The sequence below is a fragment of the Pteropus vampyrus genome, unplaced genomic scaffold, assembly GCF_000151845.1.
Source record: "Pteropus vampyrus isolate Shadow unplaced genomic scaffold, Pvam_2.0 Scaffold195, whole genome shotgun sequence".
Taxonomy (NCBI): Eukaryota; Metazoa; Chordata; class Mammalia; order Chiroptera; family Pteropodidae; genus Pteropus; species Pteropus vampyrus.
In genome coordinates, this window is record NW_011888976.1 from 817703 (window position 1) to 842928 (window position 25226).

Sequence of the window (25226 nt, forward strand, 5' to 3'; positions counted from 1 at the left end):
AGTCGACACACAAACCCCAGGGCCTTGCTTACCTGGTAACCACAGTGAAGACATTGGGTTTGTTGGTAAAGGCCTCTTTCAATCCGGGTCCTTGGGCTTGAACTCGAGATGGCTGGCAGCCTTCGGTTACAGCGACTTTGAAGGGACTATTTGGGATGGGCACATCATCATATGTCACCTCCACTACATGGAGGCCTGTTCAAAACAATCAACAGAAATATATGTATAGGAGTAATCTAATTTGTGGAAACTGACACTACCCCGGGGTTTTATCTAGCATTCATGTCTACTTGCTTTACCATGTTATTTGAAAAGAACAGGTAAAAGAAACATTAATATTGGTATGATCTGATCTTTTTTAAGTACAAACTATGCTTTCTGTTTACTTGGCATTCACATAACCCCCCTACACGCACGCACGCGCACACGCACACGCACACACACACACACACACACACACACAACCTCTCCTCCAAGCAAATATCACTAATTCTACACTTAAGTCAGTCATCTTAGACATACTACCCTGATTTGGAAAAACTCTATCCAGTGATTAACTAGAAGACAAAGAAAACCCCATAAAATAGAATATATATATATCTATAAGGAAAGATTAGAAATATCTACACCAGAATATTTATAGAGATCATATAATCTGGTAATAAGGACATATGGTGCTTTTACGATTTATCAAAATTGTTTATGATTCTTAATATTCAAGAAAATAATGTGTTAAAATAATTGCGCAAATGATCAATATTCGTGACCTCACCCCCATACCCTGCTCTGATGAGGCTTAAGCTAAATTCAGCCTAACTGTCGCACAACTAGGCCAGTATGCCAGGCACTGAGTGGACAGGTGGCTCTGTTGGGAAGTGAAGTTTTCACATTCCTCGGTCACTTTGCAAGTGCCTCTTCTGAGATGGCCTGAGCACACGAGGCAGAAATCAGCATCAGCCACCAGGAGGAAATGGCCAAGCAAGTTCTGAACAGGGCCATGTCCAAAGAGCAGTCAACTCACCTTTCTCGAAGGGTGTGTACTCCACCTGGTAGGTCCCATCAGCATTGTCCGTGACAAAGCACTCGGTGGAGGCCCCTGAGGGGTTGGCAATGTGAGCCTTGATGTGGTCGCCCCCGACCTTCGTCAGGGGCCGTGAATCCACTGTGAAGTCGGTGGTGGCTTCACGAAAAACATCTGTAGAGCAATCACACAGATAAGAATGTCACCAATACCTTGAACCCAGGAGAAAACCCAAGAACCAAGGTTCTTGGCACTTTGAAAAACATTAAATGACAGCAGACAACTGGTTTCTCTCTCAAAATCAAAAATTAATGTGCACTCCCACCAAAAAAAGGTGGCCCTTCCCGGGTAGCCTCAGCCAAGTGACAGCATGACCACTTGTACACATTATGGGACAAAGATGGGGGATCTAGAGAGGTTGCAGCCTCTCTCTCTTTTTTAAAAATAAAACCCACCTTTTCCTTCTATTCCTGGTCCAAAGACTTTGACCTTGCTGGTGTCCACAGCGGGCTCCACCTTGACCCTGGCAGGGAAGTGGGGCACAAGCTCACCGCCATACTTCATGGTCAGTGTGTACATGCCGGCAGTCAGGGGCACATAGGTCACAGCATAAGTGCCATCTTTGTTGTTCTCAATAGAGACTTCAGCTTTCGCCCCCGAGTCCGAGACAGCTTCCAGGCCCAGGGCCCCAGGCCCCGCTTCTGAACAGTCAACGCTGACCAGCCCAGCTTCACCCACTTTCCCATGCTCGAGACCTGGTCCAGACGCCACGACTTTAGAGGGGTCAAATGGCATTTCAATGTCAGCTTTGAAAGGAGAACCAGGTATGTGGACTTCCTCGAAGAGAATGTTGACAAAATATTCTCCGGGCTTTGTGGGAAGGTAAGAGACAGAGCAGGTCCCATCCCCATTGTCGGAGCATTCAATTTTAGCCTCGCATGGGCCTTCCACGGTTAGGCCCAAACCTCCAGTTCCAGCTCCCTTGGTGTCGATGGTGAACTCAGCGGGCTTGCCCACAAGACCACCTTCTAGGCCAGGACCATGGGCCTTCACCTATTTGAAGAAAGAATAAAAGTCAAACTCAGGATGAGGCTGGTATCACTGCTCAGCCAGCACTGCCTTCAATACACAAACTTTGTAATCAGTACTGAATTGCATCTCAGTTAAGTAGGCCTCCCTGGGGCTTAACTTGTGTCATACACTCACCCACACCATTGAGTTACAGCCACAATGCAGTCAATGCTGCAAATGGCTAAGAAAGGGAGATATGGCTGTGAGCTAGCTAATCAACACTGAAAGCCAATGAAGCACAGAGCATGACTTCCCTCTCTCCTGCCATGCCTGGTTCTCAGGAACCATGGGCGTACAGCTGAAGATCTAACACAAGCAGGTTTCCTGAGTTGAGTGCTCACAGAACAGCTTTCATGGACCTCACTGTTGCTCTGGCTGCCCCCTCTACAAATTCTGCATAATAAAAAATTAACTGTAATGGAGGATACATGTCATTATACAAACGCACAGACTGTACAACACCAAGCGTAAACCCTAATGTATACTACAGACTTTGGTAATGATGTCAATGCAGCTTCATCAGTTATAACAGTGTACCACTCTGCTGGGAGATGGTGACAACGGGGAGGTAAGGCGTGCATGCGGGCAGGGGGAAATGGGAAATCTCTGTACCTTCCTCTCAATCTTACTATGAACCTAAAGCTGCTCTAAAAAATAGTCTAATAAAATTTTAAAACAAAAAAAATTTCTTAAAAGAGGGAAAAGAAAGGATGATGCTTTCATCTCTGATTCAACAATTTATACAATTTATAGGATTCATGCCATTCAGACTACCAGAAATACTCTAATACCCTTGATTCAGGACTATTAGAAAGAAATAGTAATGAGAATAATCTAGTTTTATTGCATTATTATAGCATCTGTAGGGTGAGCTCACTCTGTGTACTGGAGGCCAAGCCGAAGTCTCCACTCTCACATATCCCCCCTATACTTAGAGGCTCACTTCAAAGTCAGTATTGTTATTACACTAACAAATGAAAGAACAGAACTCAGGGATGGGGAGTCCTTCACAGCCAGAGAGTAAGAGGAGGAGCAGGAGTGGGACCCAACTGCCTACAGGATCCTACACACCGAATTATGAGAACTACAGACAGCCATTGAGGACTGACTTTCATTAAAACACGATTTTCTAAAGGTGCTTGCCAGGATCAGAGAAATATGATGTTATATTAGACAACAGGGGGCATGTTCTGGAACAAAAACAAAAGCTGACCTTGGTGGGATCAGGAGGCAGCGAGGCCTCCACCGCATAGGGGCTCCCTGGCACAGGGTGTCCGTCGTAGGTCACGTCTACAGCATAGAGCCCCTCCTCCCGAGGGATGAACTTGGCAGTGCTGCTCTCCCGGCCTGCCACGGGTGCCACCAGACATGGCACGACCTTCCTCGAGGGGCTCAGGATCGTCACGTCCAGCTTCCCCTGGCCTCCCGCCCCCCTGGTGTCAACAGTGAACTCCTGATCCTTCCCAACTTCGACTCCTGGAAAATGGAAATAAGCCAAAGTGATGAGCTGACCCTTTTCAGCAGCAAGAACTAAGACCAGAGAAATGATGGTTACTTGGATATGGGTGGTGGGACAGGGGGATGGTCACTTCAGCCACTACAATAAGCAACAGCTGGTACAGTGAACAAGAAGCAAGACTGATTAAGAATCATCAGCATTTTGGCCTCGATAACAATCGGTACAAAAATAATTATTAATTAATGATGATGATAATAGCTATCATTTACTGAATGCACTTTGTATGCCAGGCCTGGTACAGCATATCATCTCCTTTAATTTTTACCACAATTCTATGCCGTATTTACTAGTAACCAATGGCTATAACAGATAAGGAAACTGAGGCTAAGAAAGGTTAATTAACTAATCCAGCGGTACATATCCAGCAGATCACAAATCTGGGACTCAAACCTAAATCGATTTGACTCTAAAATCTGCTTTGCTGACCAGTGAAGTTAGAATCTGACACTGTCCTCTTTCCTTTACTTACTTTTGGTGTTAACTTGATATCAAAACATTCTCATAAGCAAGTGTTTTATTTACTAATTCTTGGCAGCAAATTTAATCCTACAGCCAAGAAGGCAAAAGTCACAGAGCTGGTATTTCAAAGGTCTTTGCAAAGCAGGGCCACAGAAAACCCATGTGTTATATTTGACAAAAACAGAGAAAGGACTTTGAACCAAAACAAAAGCACTGGGAGTAGAGCCCCACCTACCCACACCCCCACCCCCGCCACAGAAAAATTCTGACTCTAGGTTAACATAGGGGCCTGCCTGGATGAACACACTGCCCAACCACAAGCAAGGAGGCCTAGAGCTCCACATCCCAAAGGCTTTTTCTAATTGGCATTGTACTTTTTTTCCTGGTCTGGAGTAGACACCCTCAGTGTCTTGGAGAAAGAAGTGATAAGGGAACATATAAAGGGTTGGACAGTGGATGTTCATTCATATGCTCAGTGCTGGGAGCCCTCAAGGGAGAAAAGCTGGCAACAAGCTCTCGCTTCAGAGCCCTGGAGCTGGGAGCTGGGTTCATTCATAACTCGTACGTTTGGGTCACAGGCCAATGAAGGTACTCACTGGTGGCCCCACTGAGACCCCAAGGAACCTTAATTGGTGGAATAAGAGGCTTTTCCCTGGGGGTACACACTGAGCCTCACATGAGCCTGAAACCAGGTGAACGTGTGCCACTGAGGTGCAGCCATACTGCAGCCACTCGGCAGCTAATGCCAACAAGGGGGTTAAAGTGTGAATGTTCTTTAAGAAGCACTGCTGATGGAAAAAGGCAGGCTGAAGACATGTGGGAATAGCAAGAGAACTTCAACCCAAAATAAACACTGCTAAATGTTTTCTACTGGCATGTATATAAGTGCAGATGCAGAGGGATGCAGGGAGAGGTCTGGAAGGATAGAAATTGAATTGAAAGAGAGAGAAAGAAGGAGGGAGGGAGGGAGGGAAGAAGGAAGAAAGGAAGGAAAGGAGGGAGGAAGGAAGGGAGGGAAAAAAACTGAACCAATAACTTTGGTTAACCCTAGGGAAGGGAAGAGGTGATGGTTAAAGTAGAATTTTCTCTGAACTGGGATGTTTGTAGATGAAAATTGGCTTGTTACTTGGGTAAAAAATAATCTTATGATCACACATTGAACTTCTGAAGCTGAGTGATAAGCACATCAGTGTTCATGTAATATTCTCTTCTGTGTGTCTGAAATTTTCCCTAATAAAATATTTTAATTTAAAATAAATGAAATGAGCTTGTAGTAAAAAGATACCTAACGAGCTAACGGAATATCGGGATGGAGGTGGGGGGTGCATCGTAATTGTGGTTTCTGAGTGCCAGGGAACTGGCTCTCATGCTTGACTCTCGACCCTAATGTGGATTCAGTGGCCAAGGAGAGCTGGCACAGTAGAAGCTCTCCAGAAAGCAATGTGCCAACTTCTTTGTAATGAAAACATTCCACTGTGATGCCAGGAGTTACTGAGGGCTGTTACTGAGTTACTGTGCCAGCTTCTGAATTATTAGCTCATTTAATTTTTCTCAATATTCCCTTGAGCATTCTCTACCACCCCCAGCCCCACTGTACAAATAGGAAAACTGAGGCTCCGGGAGATTAAGAGGCAGGTAGGGTCACAGAGCTCATCCATCACATGGTCCTAATTCAAAAACGAATCTGTTCGACTACAAAGTCTCTTAAGGCAGAATTTACTTCTGGGTGAACTTCTTTCTAAGGGAATATATTTGACAGCCCTGGGACGGTGGTCTTCAATGATCCACTTCCCCTCCATTCGCACACTTACTGTTTTCCAGGCCATTGATTTTTATCTTGCTCAGAGCCAGCGGAGCAGCCACGCCCACGGTGAAAGGGCTTTTAGGGATGGGATCGCCACCATACGTAACCAGAACCTGCATGCTGCCCTGGAAGGAGAGAAAACCAAGCACACTTCTGGGTGCCAACACACTGACTTGGTGTTTAAACCCGCCTTCTGGAGCTTTCCTTCTTCCCAGGGACACAAGGCTGTTTGACTCCAGTGGACTTCAAAAGCATCTCAAACATTTCCCTAAGCTTCTGGCCCCATGGTAAGAACAGCAGAGAAATCAGATAAAATAAGAGCAACCGATAACAACAGGAACAAATTAATGTGCATAGCGTGCTCTGTGCTTTTAAGCATTTCCTTGATTCAGTCTCAAAAACAGTCCTAAGAGGTGGTTTCCCCCTGTCACCCTAATGTTACCAGGAAAGGGAACTTTGGCTCAGAGAGGTAAAGTCACTTGCCTAGTAGATGTAAGAGCTGGGCCTCACACTCACGGCACCCAAACCCAAATCCTAGCAGCTTTGCCAAACTACCTCCCCACCCAACACACACCTAAATCTGGGCAGGGTAAAGCAGCTAGGCCTGGAGGCCTTTAAACAAACAAAATCATTTTTTTTCTATGTCCTAGGCATCAATTTCCGGCCACTATGCTAAGAAAGAGAGTTGCAGCAGTTCACTTGGAGCTGTTCTAAGACCACTGCACAGTATCTAAACTCCCACATCTATGTCAAGGAAAGAAAAGTTGCCAGTGTGAAGGCAGGCTTGGCCTGGGGGCTTGGCAGCCCCCTCGCCAGCAGCCTCAGTGGCTGTGGAGGCTCGGCATGGCCGTATGTACTGCTGTTGTCCTCCTCCGGCCAGTCCTGGCTTCCTCTTCACAGTCCGCTGACTCTTCTTCGCCCAAACCAAGGCCCCCTGAAAGCCCATGGCTGTCTCAGTTGATTAAGATCCTTCTCACCTCAAAGGTCCGGGCATAAAGTAAGAGGACGTGGGAGAGAAAGAGGAAAGGGGGAGGGAGAGATGATCCTTCCCAGGAATCCAGCAGGTTTGCTGGAATTCAGCCCCTGCTGAAAGCTGTCACTGATCAAGTGTTAACAGAGTGTAGCTTTTGGCCTATGTATATTTTCTCACATTCCTTTTGTAATAACAAAGGGGGAACAAGCCAAGGGAATAAAAATTGGTTGTATCAATGAAGAAGGGAGGATTGATATTCCAGGATTTATTTGCACTGCACACAAAATCAACAGGCCCCTGACTCCGGGGTGCAACATTTCATGGTAAAATGTACAAATGTCAGATTCAACAGAGCAGGGACTGACTTGCTACTTCAGCCACTGACATGCCAGCTCTTCTCGAGCTTCAATTTGCCCCAAAGTCCCTAACTCCTAAGCGCCAGGCCTCAGAGCTGAGCTAGGGTCCTGGAAAAACCTCCACTACCTACTCTAATTTTTCTGGCCGCCTGAGTGCCAAGGTAGAGAGCGAAAACTCCTCTTTTGGTGAAGCCTACCTATCCTATAAAAGAAAGTTATGTTCTCATTACCTATCATAAAACACAAAACAAAAACTCAGATAAGAAATTAACTCTACTTTAAATAACCTAATAAGGGAAAGGAAAAAAGCTTAGGATTTACACCTACGATGGCCTGTAGCATTTTAAGGTTTCCTCGGAAGTCCCAGCCAAGGAATGAACTGCTTTTTCCCCAAAAGGCTATGAAGTGAGGAATGTCTGAGCAGTGACCACTGTCACATTTCACAAAGACTGTGTGCACTGCAGGACTGTTTCATTCTTTCCCCTACGAGCTTCGGAGACCTTAATCTCACTCTGCAAAACAAACGCACATAAGACCCTGATCTGAGAGGTCAGATTGAGGATAGGATGGAGAGCCACCAACAGCCCCTTCTCCAGACACCTCTCTGACACCACCAGCAGTAATGTTTCGAGGGAGAGACTATTAACCTGTGAGGCTCAATGAACTCGTAGGGTTTCCTAAAGGTGCCTCAACAGCATGTGGAGTTTTCAATCCTCAGTGTCTCCTGACTCGGCACAGAGCTGCTGCCACTAGCATCTCAAACTGCTCTGTTCGGGGAAACTTGGGGTGAGAAACTGAAGTCATGTGAGACCAAAGACAACCAAAAGCACAGAAGGCAAAATCCTCAGGAGAAACTGGCATTGCATAATTTCGCTTCCATAAAAATCAAGCCTTTGTCTGACCTTTGGGAGGCCCTCAAGCCCCAATCCAACAAGTCCACTCCTCTGAGGCAAAGAGCTCTGACCACCATCTTCTGAGAAGAGCTAGCAGGCAAGATCAACAAGAAACACCCATCCCTGGTCCACTGCAGGCAGGCGAGCATGTGCAAGCTGTGGCTCAGGGACCCTACAAGGAATTGCAGGGGACAGCAGCAGCTTGTAGGTATTTGGGAGCAAAGAGCCAGCAGTCAGATAAGGCAATGGCTCCTCACATAGCAGTCTGCATTGAGGGCAAAGCGCTCACCCTGAGCCAGAACCCAACCCTATTTCTCCGCACACACCAAACAGATGCATTTCTAGAAAGTCCCTGCCTATTATTCCCTATAACCACAACGAGGTGTGCCTGTGGGTGTCAGCTTGCAAAGTATGCTCCCTGCCTCTGTTCCACGCAGCTTTCTGGGCTGACCCAGGCCTCTTAACCACATCCAAGAACAGAGGTATGTTGTTAGCTGTTAGTTTCTCTTCGGAAGAGAGTTCAAAAGGAGAATGAGGATGTGCAGGACCCCACTCTCCTACTAGATTACAAATTTATTAAATCGTTACTTGTGAGTTGAGGCTTCTTTCATTCACCCATTCGGCTATAAGTTCACGTGGAGCACCCACAACATGAGGCCCTGTGCTTAGGGCTAGGGATAGAAAGATAAATTTTATATATATAGATATAAAAAAAAAATGATATTCTATCCTTGGGGGAACTCACATCCAAGAGGAAAGACTTAACCTTTTTTCTTAACCATAGAGAAATACACAGAATTGCCAATTTGCCCAAATAAAAAAACACTAAACCTCACTCTAAATAAACAAAAGACTGGAACAGCATCCTAGAGCTTTCCATGTTAGAGGCAGTGACTGATACCAAGACTTCACCAGATTCCTTGAATGTATGATAGGCAACATTTGGACAAACAGCTCCAAGCGGCCACTGAGCGTGCAGACAGCCTTCAAACCTGCTACTATCAGAGAAATGGATGAACTTGAACTTGATCTTAGGGTGATTCTGAAGTAAGGAGCCTCCCTCTCTAGCTTCATTTCAAATGCAACAAAATAGCAAATGGACTCCTGACCTCCACCTCCACCTCAAATGGCAGCTGGAGGCATCCAGGGCAATAGATTCTAAAGTCCTTTCTTGGGGTATAGGTCAAAACCTGAGCCTGTCATCTGCAACTTACTTTTTTACCAGCAAAGCCGAAACACAAAAGGTATACAGATATACGATAAAGCAAGTCTCAACATGTTTTTTTAAAGAGTCTGTAACCTTGTGATCTTGACCAGTGTGCATGGCCATGTTTTCTGGTACCTTCTAAGGCAATGGAGTATTGGCAAGAAAGATGACATCAAGCTAGTACTCCCAGTGGTAAGGGTCCCACCAGCCCTCAGAAGCATCAGTAGGAAAGTAATTACCTACTAAGCACTGAGTAGTCTGATGAGAAAAGGGTATTCTATCTACAAAAGTATTAGTTTTATCATTACTAAAAATGAACCTTTCATTAAGGTAAAACAAAACAAAACAATCTACAGGACAAGCACATCTGGAGATAAGAGGCCACCCCTGTAATACGGCATAGAAAAACCTGCCCCAGAGAAATATCCCCATTGCCAAGAAAGTTCTCATAATAAAAATTCCATCTCCAAGGATGTGTAGCCCCTGGTGCAAGGGGACACCTACCCCAAATGGACATGGGGTCTGGGGTAGGGAGATACCTTTCCTCACCCTAACTGTACCCCTAATAATCCCTGACTACACTCTGGCCAGCTCCTCACTGAAGGGGCCCAGGCAGGAGTGACGTCTCTTGAGCAGTGTTTCTGCAGAAAGCATTGCCTTTCTCCCACAAATGGTATTTCTCACACAGGGGGACTCTGTTCTTCAAGAATGAAAAAAATCTCAGAGGTTTAGTATGACTGTGTAGAACACTATGCATGAGCAGTAAAATCCAGGCTTTTCTGCTGGGGTATCTGCTCCACAGACTCTAGAGGTGTGGATATGAAGCAAAACAAAATTTTAAACAAATAAACATGAATATGTATGGAGAGGTAGTGTTTTAGGCCCTATTGCCTAAAATAATCAGAGCAAAAAAGCCTGGATGACAAGATCTTGTCCGTATTCCCACATTTTGTAAAAGGAGATAATCTGGGGACCAAAATAGTATTTTGGCCCTGAGGGCCTTGAAGGCTGAACTGACTCTTTGAGAAAGACCCCACTATAACACCTCGTAAAAAGGGTAAACTAAAAGGGCCAGGAAGGAAAAACGAAGGTGTGGCAACTCTTTCTCTGTAAGTAATTAATCAAAGAGTAAAAAGTAGCAGGTATAAGGATGGGAGAGTATATATAAGAGAGAGGTAGATGTTAGGTCCTGAATTTCAAGAGTTCACTGTTTCTCTGCTGAAACCCGAAATGGAGGTAGGAGACTGGGGTGAAGAGAGATCAGCTAGCTTCCTGCTTGTGTCTGTGGAATCTTTCAAACTCTCCTGATAGAACCAATCAGGCTTTTTGTCAGCGCTGTCAGAGAGGTTCAGAATGAAAGGCATGAAGAGCTGTCTCTCATAGGGGAGGGAGCACTTCCAAGAGAGCAGATTACACTGTTGGCGTCCAACATGACCCAGCACAGCACGTAGGGGAAAGGGGCCTGGGTGGGGCTGGTGGACAAGGGGAGGGGAAGGACCCTACCTGCTGGGTGGGTGTGTATTTAACAGTGTGGGAGTAGTCGTAATTATCGATGATATCCAAATCCTTCACCGCGTCACCGGGAAGTGGGCTACAGAACTGTACGTTGAGTGGGGCTTTTCCAGCTCCTTTGGTATAGACAGTAAAGTGGGTTGGCTTCCCGTTTTCCACACCTGGAAAGATAAACCATGAAGTGAGGAGACAGGCCTGGCCGGAAGAGTTTCACTTTTAGAACCAGTCTGACAGGCTCATCAGCACCGTCTCCACCAAGGCAGCCAGAGTCAGGGGCTGAGCCTCAGGAGCTCTGCCCCTGCTGAACGGGGACCCTGGAGATGAGTCCCTCATGGCCAGGGACCAAACATGCCCACTGCCACTGGCCTGCAGAAGGCCTTCAGGATGGCCTTGCACACACGCCATCTTACCTGCTTTGCTGAGCCCCGGACCTTCTGCCTTCACCTTGCTGGCGTCATGGGAAGGGTCAACTTTGACTCTGAAAGGACTGGCGGGGATTTCCTGTAGCAGAGACATCGGCTCAATAGGAAAGCCCCTGAAGCAACCGCCAGAGGGAAGCCTCCTGCCCAAGTGCAAGGGCGGAAACTTCGGCAAACTTTGACTTTGGAGGGTGGTGAGCAAACTTCTGTTACCACAGGTCAAATCTTCGTAGTCTAGCATCAGATATGGGCCATAATCGGTCACTTACAAATACCTGGATCCCCTACATCAACAGGCGTTGATTTACTCTCTGCACGGCTAAGGGAAGATTTCCCACAAACAAATCCGAAAATTCTGAGCCTTTAATACCAATTGTTGAGTACTCAGGATGCAAAAAATACTACCAAGAGTAAAACCAAAAATGACAATAATATGTGGGGTCAGAGGGAAGAAAATGTCCTCCAGAGACAGCTGAGAGCTAAGGTTTGGGGAATGCAAGGAACTGATCAGAAACAGAATGGTTATAAATCTTGAAAAACAGAATGAAGGCAAAACAGGTTAACTGGATGAAGCCAACTCAAGACCAACACCTTTAGGAATAGAACTTTCTTGTGAGGTCCCTATTTTTATATAAGGTTAATGCGAATCACCAGGATCCCATTATTCTCTGTCTGAGGCAGTGCTCATCCTACCTTCACTATCACGCATACAAGAACTCTACCTGAAACTTTAAAACTCCTCTCTCTCTATACAAGTTTAAAGGCCAAGGCCAAAGTCACTGTTTCAAAGATGTCGAAGTGGAAAGCATCCAGAAGTTAGAAGTTAATTACATTTCAATCAAAAACTTGATGAAAGTTTATAACAAACCAATTTCTTTCCAGAGTCCTGCTTTTAAGCACTGAATAGAAAGTGGTAAAATTTTAGTTCTGGGTTTTTTTTCCCCCTTCTTGGTTTTAAGGAACCAGAGAGGAAAACTGTTGAGCAGAATTCAAGACACTTTCCCTACTGCTTTTAAAAAAAAAAAAGGAAATATGCATACAGGTGTCCAGAAAGAAGCTAGACCCAAACACACACCTGAGATGCAAAGAGAACTTTGATAGTGTATCGCCCGGCGGCAGGTGGCACATATTTGACTGTAAATGTGTCGTTGGCATTGTGAATAATGTCAAAATCCACGTCTTCCTCATCCTCACTCAACACCCGGGCATCACATTTAATGCCAACGCTGACATCACCTGGAACAGACCAGCTCATTAGCACCAGTTTACAAGAAACAGCATGTCCCAAGCAATCACTTCTAGCTCAGGTGAACACCCTAAAATAAGCAATTGGGAAGTTTCCAGTAAGAAACACGAGAAAGAGATGGTGATAAGCCGGGGTTCTAGAGAAACTCTGGATGATTAGCAAAGATATCACCAAGAAACTGACACAGAGGCTCATTAGATGAATGATTACCTATTCAGGTGGATTATTTCCTGGTTCAAAGTTCAATGCCCTTGAAACATTATGAAAAGAACGTTTTTCCTCAAGAAGCAACACTCACTACATTGGTGAAGCCCCCTCTCACCTTCCCCAGCGTCGGTACAGTCCACTGTGAAGTGAGTAGGCTCATTTGCCTTCAGGCCACTTCTCTCCACGCCTGGCCCAAACACTTTGACCTTCTGGGGATGGCTACCCTGCCCAATGTTGACCTAGAGAGGACACGGAGAAAGTTGTAATCAAGTGTTCTTCTACTCAGACCCAGTAAAACACTGTTAGCTACCATGGTTAGAAATAGTCCTTTTAGGCACTCTAGAGCACTGTGCCTTTCAGGCCACTCCATCAAGGATGGGTTCTTCCCTAAATATTTATCTGCCTTGGCCATCAGGCATGGCATCCTGACCTGCCGCAGGACTGGGCTTTTTTCACACCATGGCCAGATTCCACCTCACAACTTACCCTGAAGGGGCTGTGTGGGATGTTCACACCTCCCCAGACCACAGCAATGGTGTGCTTGATGGCCTTAACTGGGGTGTACGAACAGGCATACGTGCCATCCATCCGGCTCTTCATTTGGATGTCAATAGGCTGGCCTTCCCCGTCCTGCAAAAGATCAGGGGCTAAGAACAGAACTTGGCCTCTCATCGTCTCTATCAAACAGGGCTACCATGGCCTCCCAAGACAGTGAAGTCACCACTCACTCATCCAGCAAAACTTCATGGAACAATTATGATAGGCCATGTTTTTACAATACAATGACCATGACCACAGGTGATAAAACACTACATTTATTTACTTTCAATCATTAAGAGCAAATGGCCCAAAAAGAAAGGCATGACCACTCCAATGCTCCTTAATTATAATTCCTGCATTTAAATCTTTTGGTCAAATTCACTTAAATTAATATATTTAATAAATTCTTGTTTACAAACCTCCCATCATGACCTAGGAAGCTTCAGCCATACCAAAAGACATTTACAGGGAAATCTGAAATAATCGAGTCTCATTTCCACAGAAAACAAATCATAAAAATGAGAAAAACACCGTGCTTTTTTACATGTTAGAATCTAATTTACTCCTCCCATAATCCCATGAGATAAATATTCTTATTATTCCCAATGTATAGATAAAGAAATTGAGGATCAGATGGACTGAGCAATTTGCCATTACACTGTCGGATCTTGTTACCTGACAATTACCTACACAGCTGGGCCCCCGGAAACTTACCTGAGCAAATATCTTTAAGGGAGCTTTTCCAGCATCCTTAGGATCCACAGTGAACTCGGCCAGATTGTTGACAATGCACCCAGACTTCTCCAAACCTGGCCCGTATGCTTGGACCTGGGGCAAAGGGTCAGTAATGACTCTCTTTCTGTGTAATGCCCCAAATAAACCCCTATATGAAGACTGGTGACCAGGGGATGGGATAAGGACAAAACAACTGTGCCTGGCTTTACAGCACCTATGTTAACAGGACGATTATAGAAACAAAAAAGCTAAAGTAGGCTAACCTCTCATAAGGAAGAAAACTCTCTAAAACCAGGTCGCAAACTAGCCTGAACTTCTTGCCCTATTCCGAGCTGACAGAGAATTTCTAGTAACTGGGGCAGGAACCTCAAGCCATGCCCTATTTCAGTGTTCTCAGTTTGAAGGGGCTCAGAACCTTTACTGCAGACAACACTCTAAATTCTTGCAGCCCCCAGAGAGCAAAGGACCAGCAGCTGGCCAAAGAGGGGTAGCTCCCAGCCTAGACTGACATCATCCTATGGTCAGTTGCCCACATAGGCCAACAGCAGCACAAGTCAGGGTCAGGGTAAGGGGGCCTCTTCCTGTCGGCTCAGACTTGATGCTTATCAGCCTGCAAAGGGTTTGAGAGAAGCTCTTGGAAACACTGCAAACACTGCTCCATGTTGGAGCATCTTGAAATAATAACTATGGAAAGCGGCATGACTGAAATATGATGCCCTGAGTTGCAAGAAATCTTCTTATGGAGCCCCCTACACGGGTCAGGCACTGGGCTTTATAAGGGCTGTCTTGAATCATGACAGAAACTCTAGGAAGCAGGTGCTACCATCGTTCTCATTTTACAGAGGAAGATATCAAGAGTTAGAGAGAGGTAAGTCTCTTGCTCAGCATCAGAAAAGCACTCATTTTTGCCACTGGGATATCTATTTCAGGCCCATTTCCTTTCAAGGCTGTAAATGGTTCATCTTTGCTATCTCTCAACACCACTACAGGGAAAGTGCCAGAAACCAGAAAAGAGAAGACAGAAGCACAGCGAGTTGATTCACCAGATCTGGGTTATAGTCTCCTGTGGCCGGGTGGATAAAGGCCATATATGGACTGTCCTTGATGTCCTCGTCATCACACATGATATGAACGGCATATTCGCCGGGCTCCTTGGGCCAGTACTTGACGTCACATGATCCATCATTCTGGTCGTCGTACTCAATCTTCGCCTGGGAGGGGCCTTCAATGGCAAACCCTAGGGAATGGGGTGGGAGGGCCCCCTGGTTACACAGTGGAAAGTACTTATTTTGTTACTACCAACTCCCTCCCTCTGCCTGCCTAGAAGACCGAAATCTGTAAACTGTCCCTTCCCATAAAACCAAGCCTATTGAGTCTTTGCTAGAGATGGAAGAGTTGGATTTTATATCTTTTTTTTTCTTTAAACATCTAACAATGAAGGTCAACCAGCAAACCTTTCTGTTGACAACATGGCAACACATACCAAAAGCCTTTAACCAATGCCCACCCTTCCTCCCACCAAATCCATTTCTGGACTTTTATCTGAAGGAAATACCAAGGATATGTATTTGTTTTTACAGCAAAACCCTGGAAATAATGAGAGAGCCCCGTAAGATACATCCATGCAATGGAATTTATGGAAGCCATGGGAAATTGAGACATGTCCTATATTTATCTGAGGCAAAAAAGATATAGAATTCTCCCAGATATTTTTTGTGGCAGACCAATATTTGTATGCGCATGTACAGAAAAAAAGTCTGAAAGGATATACCAAAAGGGTTAACATTATCTCTAGTCTACAAGGATATACCAAAATGGTTACTATCTCTCTAGAAGGAAGAATTAAAGTGATTTCCTATTTTCCTTTTTTTGCTTATCTTCTATTACCCAAAACAGAGGTCATCAAACTATGGCTGGTGGGCCAAATCTGACCCGCTGCCTGTCTTAGTAAATAAAGTTTTACTGAAAAATAGTCACACTCCTTTGTATATATTTTTTCTACGGCTACTTTCATACTATAACTGCAGAGAATAGTTATGAGAGAGAATATGACCCACAATCCTGAAGTATTTGCTATCTGATCCTTTGAAGAGAGGTCAGTGCTGACTACTAATGTAAAACAATCATATATACTCCAGATGTGTATTTTAAAGATATTCAGTTATGCTCCAAATAATATTTACTCCCCAAATCTCTGATTTCAGCAAAATTAACTTATTTAATCATCATGAATCAGTCAACAATATTTGCTGAGTGCCTAATATATTTCAGACACAGCATCCACAGAAGGCCTCTGCCCTTGAGGTCTAGTGGACGAATGAGTGAATGAAGCCCTCTGAATGAGTGAATGAGGCAGAGGGCAACCTGAAGGGCAGGAGGGAAATGAGAATTGCAATTCCACAGCAGTATCCAGAAGGGGCCCTAGGTGGTGAGGAGACCAGGAGGTTAAGGGTAACAAGGTTCATTGGAGGCCCCAACTCTCAGCCTAAAACCAGGCCGAAGTCCCCTTATAATCTCAGCCCTCCGGTAGCTGCTGGTCAGCTGCTTCCACTTACCCAGAGACCCCACTTCAGAGCCAATGGACTCTACCACGAAGTCCGCTGACCTCCCAACAATCCCTCCGTGGAGGCCAGGGCCCCATGCACGGACTTTCTGCATGCCTGCTTCAGGGCCAACTTGAACTTCAAAGGGGCTAGAAAAAAAGGAAAAGAAAGCATTAAAGGAGCGCAAAGAAGGGGCTACATACAGCCATAAGCTGTTTACCCATATTCTTTCCACTTGCCTGATCCTTTTACCTGCAGTCCCAATCTCCAACCAAGCCCCTCCTCCACAAAGGTCCCCCCCCCCACCCGGAGCCATTGTTATGTCAACAATATAATGTAATATGCTGCCTCAGGGAATTCAGGTGGCCACTGGGTTGGCACTCAAGCCACACTGCCTTGCACTATCCTCCCGGTCATTAACCTTTTGGGTGCAGGACTGTGAGCCCTCGAAGGTAAGAGAGTACACACTTCCCCACACCCTGCTTATGCTATAATAAGAAAACTAGGTTGAGTAGGCTTTATATCATACATGAATGAATTGCTTTAACGTTGGCACAGAAGATTAAAAAATAGTCTCCTTAGATTCTCAGAACCCTATAATATGCTCAGATATTTCTCAAGGTAAACTGAATTTATTCAGAGTTTAAAGTTGCCCCCAGGGGAGCTGGAAAACATGGAAAAGCAGAAAGGGCAACTGCAACGCCCACAAGGCAAAGCTGCAGACTGCTTCGCTGGGTCCCTGACTGTACTCACACGGAGGATTTTAATGTAAACCATAGCAGATTTTATCCCTCATGGCATTCCTGAACAGAGGAACACATTGAAAGAAAGAGAATCTCAGTTTATATAAGGGTATACAGATACACAGCCCATTTGCTCTCTATTACGGCTCCTTCCAGCTTCCCGGCCTCTCACCAGCCCCAAACCACCAACATTTGATTTAAAGGAAGGCAGCCGAAACCACAGTGACTTTCTGCTGCTTTTGAGAACAGGCCAAATGTCTGTACACTGCTAGGAAAAAAAAAAGTTTTCAATAAAGCAGATCTCTCTCTCTCCTGCAGCCCAGGAAGCAACCGCCATGAGCCTGCCCTGGGCCAAGCAAGCCTCCGGAGAAGATGCAACACCAGCTGGGGACTCACCTCTTTGGAATGTGGTGTCCCCCCCATGTAATGGCAACACTATATTTCCCTGGGGTGCTGGGATAATACTCGAATGCATAGACTCCATCCAGAAAACCTTTTTGCTTCACCAGCTCCTCCAGACCCTCTGTAGAAAGGAAGCACACCATCTTTCCAATGCAATTCTAGACTCAGAAAGGGAACCCAAAAGACAACAGAATGATAGCAATATCCACAAAACATAAGCTACGAAGGAAAACTAAGTGGGCTGCCTCAGAAGGTGGGACCCCCAAAACCTTAGAGATTAATACAAAGCTAAAAATGGACCCGTCTTGGCTTCAAATTGTGGGGAAATGGAAGATTTTCAGATAACTGGCTTTAGTATGTCTCTCAGCTGTGAAGGGGCTATGAGGTCCTGAATCTCCTGGGTCTGTGTAAAAATAAATCTAGACACACCTCAATTTTTCTCATCAAATCTACCATTCTTAGTCCCCTACAAAAACCAGGGAGGGAATGAACCCTTATGATTATCTGGCATGAGTTTCAGGTTAGTGTCCCAAGCACATCTTTTTCAACTAAAGCTAGATAACAAAAATGAGAAAGTTCTTGTATGCTAGCTACAAGAAGACAGGTTTTAGATGCTACACCACAAACTCCAGAGCAAGACATCAGGCAGGAACTTGTTTTATGTTGAGCCTTGAAGTTTGGCCGGGAAAGCCATTTAGTCAAGTGAGAATCCGAGATCAGAAAAAAACACCTCCTTGGCTCCTGTAGCAACAAGTCAGGAGCTCCGGAGGACAGCTCCAGAGCAATGTGGCTCTGGGTCTGAGCAGTCTAGAACCTAGGCTGCCTGCCCTTAGGGCACGGCCTGCCCCAAAGCATGGTCCTCTGAGATCAAATATTAACTTTCTAGAGCTCAGAACACTCCTGCCCCAGACTGCTGGGAACACAGAGGGTAAGAGCAGTCCCGGCATAAGCCAAGGACTACTACGTCTGCAATTAGAAATGCCGAGTTTATCTGCTTATCCCAGGGGAAAATGTGAGGACTGCATAGATACCTATCCTCACGTCTGCTGTCTCCTTTCCCAAAAGAGGGAGCAAGAATGAGTTGCAGGGTATAACCCACTCCTCCACGAGTGGTATTTATTTAGAAAGAAAATTTAATCTTAGGGAATGTGATTCTCCTTCTATAAGCACTGATCACGGTAATTAGGTATTTGATAAACATAACCTGCAGTGGGAAAATTACTGTCTTTGGAGACTGCTTGAATTCTAGCTCGGATGCTTACAAGCTACGGGAACTTGGGCAAGACCTTTCCTCTCTAAACCTAGGTTTCTTCAAATAAAAAAAAAGGGCCATTTCAGGCTGTTGTTCAAAGAACAGCACTTCCCAAACCTCACTGCATCGCCGCTTTTTCTACTCCCAGAAGCCTTGATATAATGTGATGCTTCCAAGACACCACCTGCATTCAGGGCAGACATTACTAATCAATCACTACTTTCTTCCCTACGGAGGCCAGATAGCCTCAAATCTTTGACAGATCTCTAGGATAAATTGATCAGAACTGGCCATAGGGTGAAATCCATATGCCATGGCTACAGAGTTTGCTGAAATCATGCCTGAGATGGAGAAACAAAGGAGCGCTTACTAGGACCCTTCACAGTTACGCTGAGCTCTCCGCTTCCGGCAGCTTTGGTGTCAACCTTGAAGTCTGCAGTCTCCCGAATGCGGATCCCTTTGGGCTGTAGGCCTCGCCCACTGGCCCGGCAGGCGTTTGGATTGCAGGCTGCAAGCAGAGTTTCAACATCAATTCAACCTTTCATTCTTTAGTCAGAGTTGAGCAAGCCAAGGTAACTTGGAGGCACCCGCCAAGAAAATGTTTGCTTTGCACAAAGAGTATGCGGCAGTTGCTGAGACCAGGGGTCCCATTCAGAGAGCACACCGGGCTAGCAAACAAGGACACAACATAACTCTGTCCAGCCACACCACAGAGGGACTGGGGGAAAGTTACTTTGGCAAAGAAATCCGGAGAGCACTGTGTAGATTCCCTGGGCTCCTGGTACCAGCTGAATTCTGGCGTTTATCCTCTCAGTGGTGAAGGAGATTTAAGACCTAGTGCTGGACACTGTTCAAACTTCATTGCTATACTCAAGGGCCCACTAATTGGGAAGACTGGACTTTTTCAAGTCTACTTGGAAAATGTAGTGCTTGAAAACATCTGACCAGGTTCCAAACTTTGGGTCAGCCATTTATAAAAGTCTAAACGTTGTCTTCTGCATGAAGAGCCAGAGGATAGCTCAAAAAAGAGGCCAGTTCCACCTTAGCCAGGACAGACAAACATTTCAGTGCCTTCTATTACAAGGTCCTCGGGAATGTGGGCAGCTATAAATGCAACTATTAGCAATAAACAATATTCTCAATTTGATTTCTAAATTTGGTTTAAAAATCTAAAGTTAGAAGTCTAAACATGAAGGACAAAGGTAGCTTCTAACATTCCTTAGATGAGAGGTCCACAAAGATACTGTTCAATGGGGTTCATCAGAAGGTAGATAAAAGACATCCTTATACCTTAGAAATTCTTTGCCAACATGAGCAGCCTTCTCATTAAGTATAGAAATAGGAGATTAATGGGTAAAATGTCATGTTTATTAAGTGGCTTTTCCTTTTCACATCTGACATTGCTTATCTAATAGCTCTCTATATACTAGAGGTCACAAAATCCGGAAGAGGAGACTCTTTACTCCATAGAAGGGAGGCAATTCTTCCTCCGCCCCACAATGTCCTTGACTGGCTATTTGGCATATAACTGCTTCTCAAAGAGACACATGCACATCTTTGGAGTTAGAGATGATTTTAGGTTGCTCATGGATGAACATAAGTTTATGGTGGCACTTAAAGGCAAGTGACATTGGTTTTCCATTGTGAAAATAATATAAAGCTTCTTTTTTAAGTAGAGGAAGGATTAGTACACAAAAAACTTTTAATTAAATACTAGATAGTCCAAGTGATAGATGGATATGCCAGAACGAAAAAGGTAGTCCATGAATGAGAGGAAAGTCAGAAAACACTATTAGAACTAGGAAAGCTGTTCAAAACTCTTTCTTGCATTTTGTCAAAATGTTTTGTTTATGAGTATGTTCGTTTTATTTTTTCTTCTTTTGTCAAGAGAGAAAAGTTGGTTATATCAAGAATACTCACAATGGGATGACAGGACTTCCCTTGGAAGGTTTAAATGTGTCTTTAAAAAAAAACCCACCACTCATGGAAATTCTGAGCATGGGCAATGGTCTCAATATCAAAAGGGTCACCGCTCAGTTCATTTAAACACTAAATGGAGCTAAAGGGTTTGAAGGAAACTGCCAGCTTCTCCACCATTTTGAGATGTCTTAGAGCTATTTAAACGTAATTACAGAGGGGGCTCGGGTCTCGCTGGACAAGTTATGATAACACCTGCATTGTAATTTCCTGATGTCACAAATAGCAGAGGCTCAGCTGACATTTTCAGGCAGTGCAAAGAACTGGCACAGACGCTCCACCCAACCAGCCCTTACCAAGAGAGATGCCTCTGGCCCAGTGCTCTCAACTAGGAAGCCAACAGCTTCGGGGTCCACGCTGGCCCAGAAGCAGGATTCGGAAGAGGAAGCCAGGTCTGCAGATGCAGATGCAGAGGACAGAACAGGAAACGGCAAGTATTGGTTAGAAAAGGCAGCAGAGTATGAGGGGAGCAACAATGTGAGAATGAAAGAGTCTAACAGAGAAAAATGCACGCTTCTGGCTGTAGAGGTTGTTTAGCAGTATGGTTAAGAGGTCGACAGAGACCTAGATTCTACTCCTACTGACACCTATTCTGTACTCACTGATCCCTATGTTACCTAAGCCTCAGTGTCTCCATCTGCAACTAGGGATAATAATAGCACCTGGCACACACAGGCTGGTATGACAATTAGATGCACTCGTGCTAAGTGCCTAGCAGCCAAGCAGTGGAATCTGCTGGACACCAGCAATACTTCTGCAGCTAACCTCAGCTACAACTCCTTAAACGGCCTCAGTCCTGCATTTCTCAGTGAGGACAATGGCTCTCCTGTACCAGTGTTGTGAAGAGGATTAAATGAGTTAATACAAGTAAAGCACTTAAGTCATTGCATGGTTCACAGGGAGATACACATATCTTGAGGATAAAGTAAGCCACTTCCCACAGAAAGGGGATAGGTGTGAGTTCAGTGTTAGGCCCTGACCATTCTCCTGGCCTTGGGGCCCAGCCGTGTGCACAATTAGCCTCAATGCCAGAAGCAGACATGGTCTGCCACCCCAGCACTCACCTTCCCCGACTTGCACAATGAAGGGACTCTTGGGGATGGTGTCCCCAGCAAAGGAGACCTTGACCACATGAGGGCCAGGATGCATTGGTTTGTATACACATCGATACACCTGGTTTCCTTTATCTTCCACGAGCAACTCCACGGTGTTCTTCCCCTGGGGATCTTCCACCTCAACACCAATGTCACCCACACCGGCACCTATGAGAGAGCAAACATCTCATGAGCCCACGTCACCTTCTCAGAAAGCTCGCTGCTGATGAGTATAAAAGTGGGTACAAAATGTAAAACGAAGGAGATAAGCACCCAAGAAGGGTCACGCCAGGATATTAACAACTGTTTTCTGGTGGGGGGAAGGAGGGTCATAGCCGAAATTCCCTTTCCCCCCATTCTCTATTTTCTAAATTTTCTAAACTGAAAAGAAAGTTGACATTTCAAAAACTGTCTTATTCATTCCTTCCAACCTCCCAAGAAACCTTGCATAGAATTTGGTCTAGTAAACAATTCTTAAAACTTAAGTTTCTTTGGAACATTTATTTTGTCAAATCAGAAACGTGTGTAGAAATTCACTATTAATAATGTCAAGCTCAAGTATAAGATTTTAAAGAAAAGCTAGTTTTGAAAAATCTAAAAATATAACCAACACATTTGACAAAGCTATTTTTGTTTTGGTTGTTCGATTTATAAAAACGAAGGTCAGGCATCCCAAACCTCTAGTTCCTAAGGATTATCCCCAGCTTTAGGAGAAAGCCTGACCCATGGAGGAGAGGTGGAGAAGCACATTACCTGCCGTATAGATGTCAAAGTAGGTGGGCTTATTGGCGATGTTCCCTGAAGCTTCCAAACCCGGGCCTTTCGCAGTGACTTTACTGGCATCTCCCTGTGCCTTGTCGACATTCACTTCAAATGGGCTCTTGGAGATATGCTGTCCTGCAAAGAGGACTGTGACCTACAAGTGACAGATAGACGACATAAAATCACTTCTCTCTGTCCAGTGAGAGCACCAGATCAAGCCAGATGCTTAGACAATCTTCTCTTCCATCCTCCTAATTATCCACACAAACATGGCTGGAATCAGGAGCCCGGTCAGTGGCCTGAATGGAACTCCCACTTGGCTCCATCAGCCATACAGCTGGGCCTAGGATATCAGCCCTTTAGTAAACTAAAAATGCTTATACCAGATGTTTAGCCTCCCTAGTAGGATATGAATACTTATATTTGAATCTCTAGACACTGGATCCTTTAAGGCAACTGCAGGAGGAACAACTGTTCCCCAGAGTATAATACACAGTTCCAGGATTTCAAACCCAAAGTATTTTTCGAGAGACCAAGACCATTCCCAGATACATGGATTTGAAACAAAGTACAGATTTTCATCTAAAATTTGAGCCATTGTTCTTATCTTTTAAATTTTTCAGGGGTACTGAATTAGGTTTCATATGAACTAAATAAATTAATTACATCATAAATGCTCTCTTAGAGATTTTTTTCCCAAAAAATTCATGGTATTCTAGGGGTATAAATCCCTGGTCATGGTTCCAGGTGAATTCACTGAAGCCCAAGGTGGTGAGTATGGTTTATGTCTCAAAGTCGTAGCATGGTACACAGATATTAGCCTGTGTGTACTCTCGAAGGCCTTCTTCCGACAAAAGGCACACTCCTAGATCACCCCAATCTTCTGCCAGACTCCCTTAGCTCCCGTCCTATAGGCCAACTGGACACCAACTCAAACAGAACTCAAAAGGTTATTGAAACAGAGGGCCTGGGGGCTGGATCCCCATCAATTCTCTATGCTAACAGATTCTCCAGAGCACCTTGAAGGGGACTACTTAAGGCAGCATCAAAGATAAAGAGATCATAGATTAGCATCTATACTCCAGCCATGTAACTACAACCATTCATTATCTAGGTAGAGTCAGAAAAATCTTATGACATTACAAAAAAACTTAGTGGAATTCAACCGACTAGGTATATTAGCTAATATTTCGAGTTTGGTTCATGGGGATCCCAAGTGAGCATGGATACTTTTATAATCAGAAAAGAAAATCAGAAGTTAAGAAAGCCACTCTTTTTCCTAAGATATCCTTCCATACACATCGAAGCAAGCCCAGAAGAGCAGTCCACGCAATAGTCATGACATCTCATCTTACTTTGTGCAGCCCAGTGACCTTGGGCAGATACTCTACAGAGTATGTCTTGTTCTTGTCGCTGTCAGGGGTCACTTGTGCCTAGGATGAAAGATGAGTGACAGTTAGAGAATGCTCCAGGTGTGAGTAAAAGCACGTTGTGCCAGCCAAGTTTCTGCAGCGAGCTGCTACGTCAGAAACCTGTCCTGACTATTTTCTTACCCCATCACTCCTGTAGGACACCTCAAGAAAGAAGCAGCCTAAAGTTACAGACACAAAATCATGTCACACAAAGGTATAAGTCAGGACTCTCTATTCTCTCAAGGCTGGAACTCTCCAGATAAGAATGACTATAAAGCCAGTAACGTAAAACTTTATTGGCCCAGTCATTATTAAGATCTTATGAAATCATGAGCCCAGTGTTAAGTACCAAAAATAAAACAAATCAGGCAGAATCCCTATCTCAGTGGGAGAAAGGGACAATATGCCAGTAAACAGAATTTCAAATAATGCTAAGCATTAGAAATAAAATATAGTCTTAAGAAGATCAGTAGACAAAAGGGAACAGTTGTGTAAAGGCCCTGAGGGAAGAATTAAAGGATGGACAGAGTGAGAAAACAGTAGGACAATCTGTATTGTATCAATTCTGCATTAGTATTATTCTAGATATCAGTATATCTAAAACCTCAACTGAGAAGGCTTTTGCTAAATTCAAAGTAGCCTTTATTTTATTAAACATTATGTCCTTGGGCATTAATTTATATTAGTTTTCAAGGCACAGCCCTTGGGCAAGTTACTTTAACCACCGTAAGCCTCGGGGATCCTTTTAGTAAAAAAAAAATTGTTATAAGCTTTAATGAGGAAAATGGAAGCATAGTCCCTGTCCCTGTTACAAGCTCCAAAAGCCCCGTGGGACGCTGCCAAGGGAGGCAGCATCCGCCCACATACCTCCTCTTTGTTCCCTTCTGGATCCTCAACAAACACCATCACGTCTCCCTGCCCGGCGCTGATGGTATCCACAGTAAACTTGGCCGGCTGCTTCACCATGTTTCCAGTGGGCTCGATTCCTGTCACAGGTTTACACGAGCACATTACAAGCTGGGCCAGGCCCTGACACAGGCCATCACCCACATGTCTGTTTCCTTCAGGAAACTGAGAGG

The 25226-nt window shown here is 44.7% G+C and overlaps 1 protein-coding gene across 1 annotated transcript in view; it reads right to left on the reverse strand.

Annotated features, from left to right (window-relative positions):
* Positions 1-25226, reverse strand: part of FLNB (filamin B) — a 133107-nt gene that overhangs the window by 38977 nt on the left and 68904 nt on the right. Inside the window, exons 7-23 of the mRNA XM_011371826.2 lie at positions 22727-22889; positions 21944-22141; positions 19273-19410; positions 17645-17771; positions 16518-16654; positions 15006-15199; positions 13942-14055; positions 13174-13317; positions 12803-12926; positions 12310-12470; positions 11226-11316; positions 10807-10976; positions 5882-5999; positions 3306-3568; positions 1477-2074; positions 1022-1195; positions 33-195 (exon numbers count right to left, since the gene is read on the reverse strand). Of these exons, the coding sequence (XP_011370128.1) occupies positions 33-195; positions 1022-1195; positions 1477-2074; positions 3306-3568; positions 5882-5999; positions 10807-10976; positions 11226-11316; positions 12310-12470; positions 12803-12926; positions 13174-13317; positions 13942-14055; positions 15006-15199; positions 16518-16654; positions 17645-17771; positions 19273-19410; positions 21944-22141; positions 22727-22889 (3077 nt within the window). The remainder of the gene's footprint in view (positions 1-32; positions 196-1021; positions 1196-1476; positions 2075-3305; positions 3569-5881; positions 6000-10806; positions 10977-11225; positions 11317-12309; positions 12471-12802; positions 12927-13173; positions 13318-13941; positions 14056-15005; positions 15200-16517; positions 16655-17644; positions 17772-19272; positions 19411-21943; positions 22142-22726; positions 22890-25226) is intronic.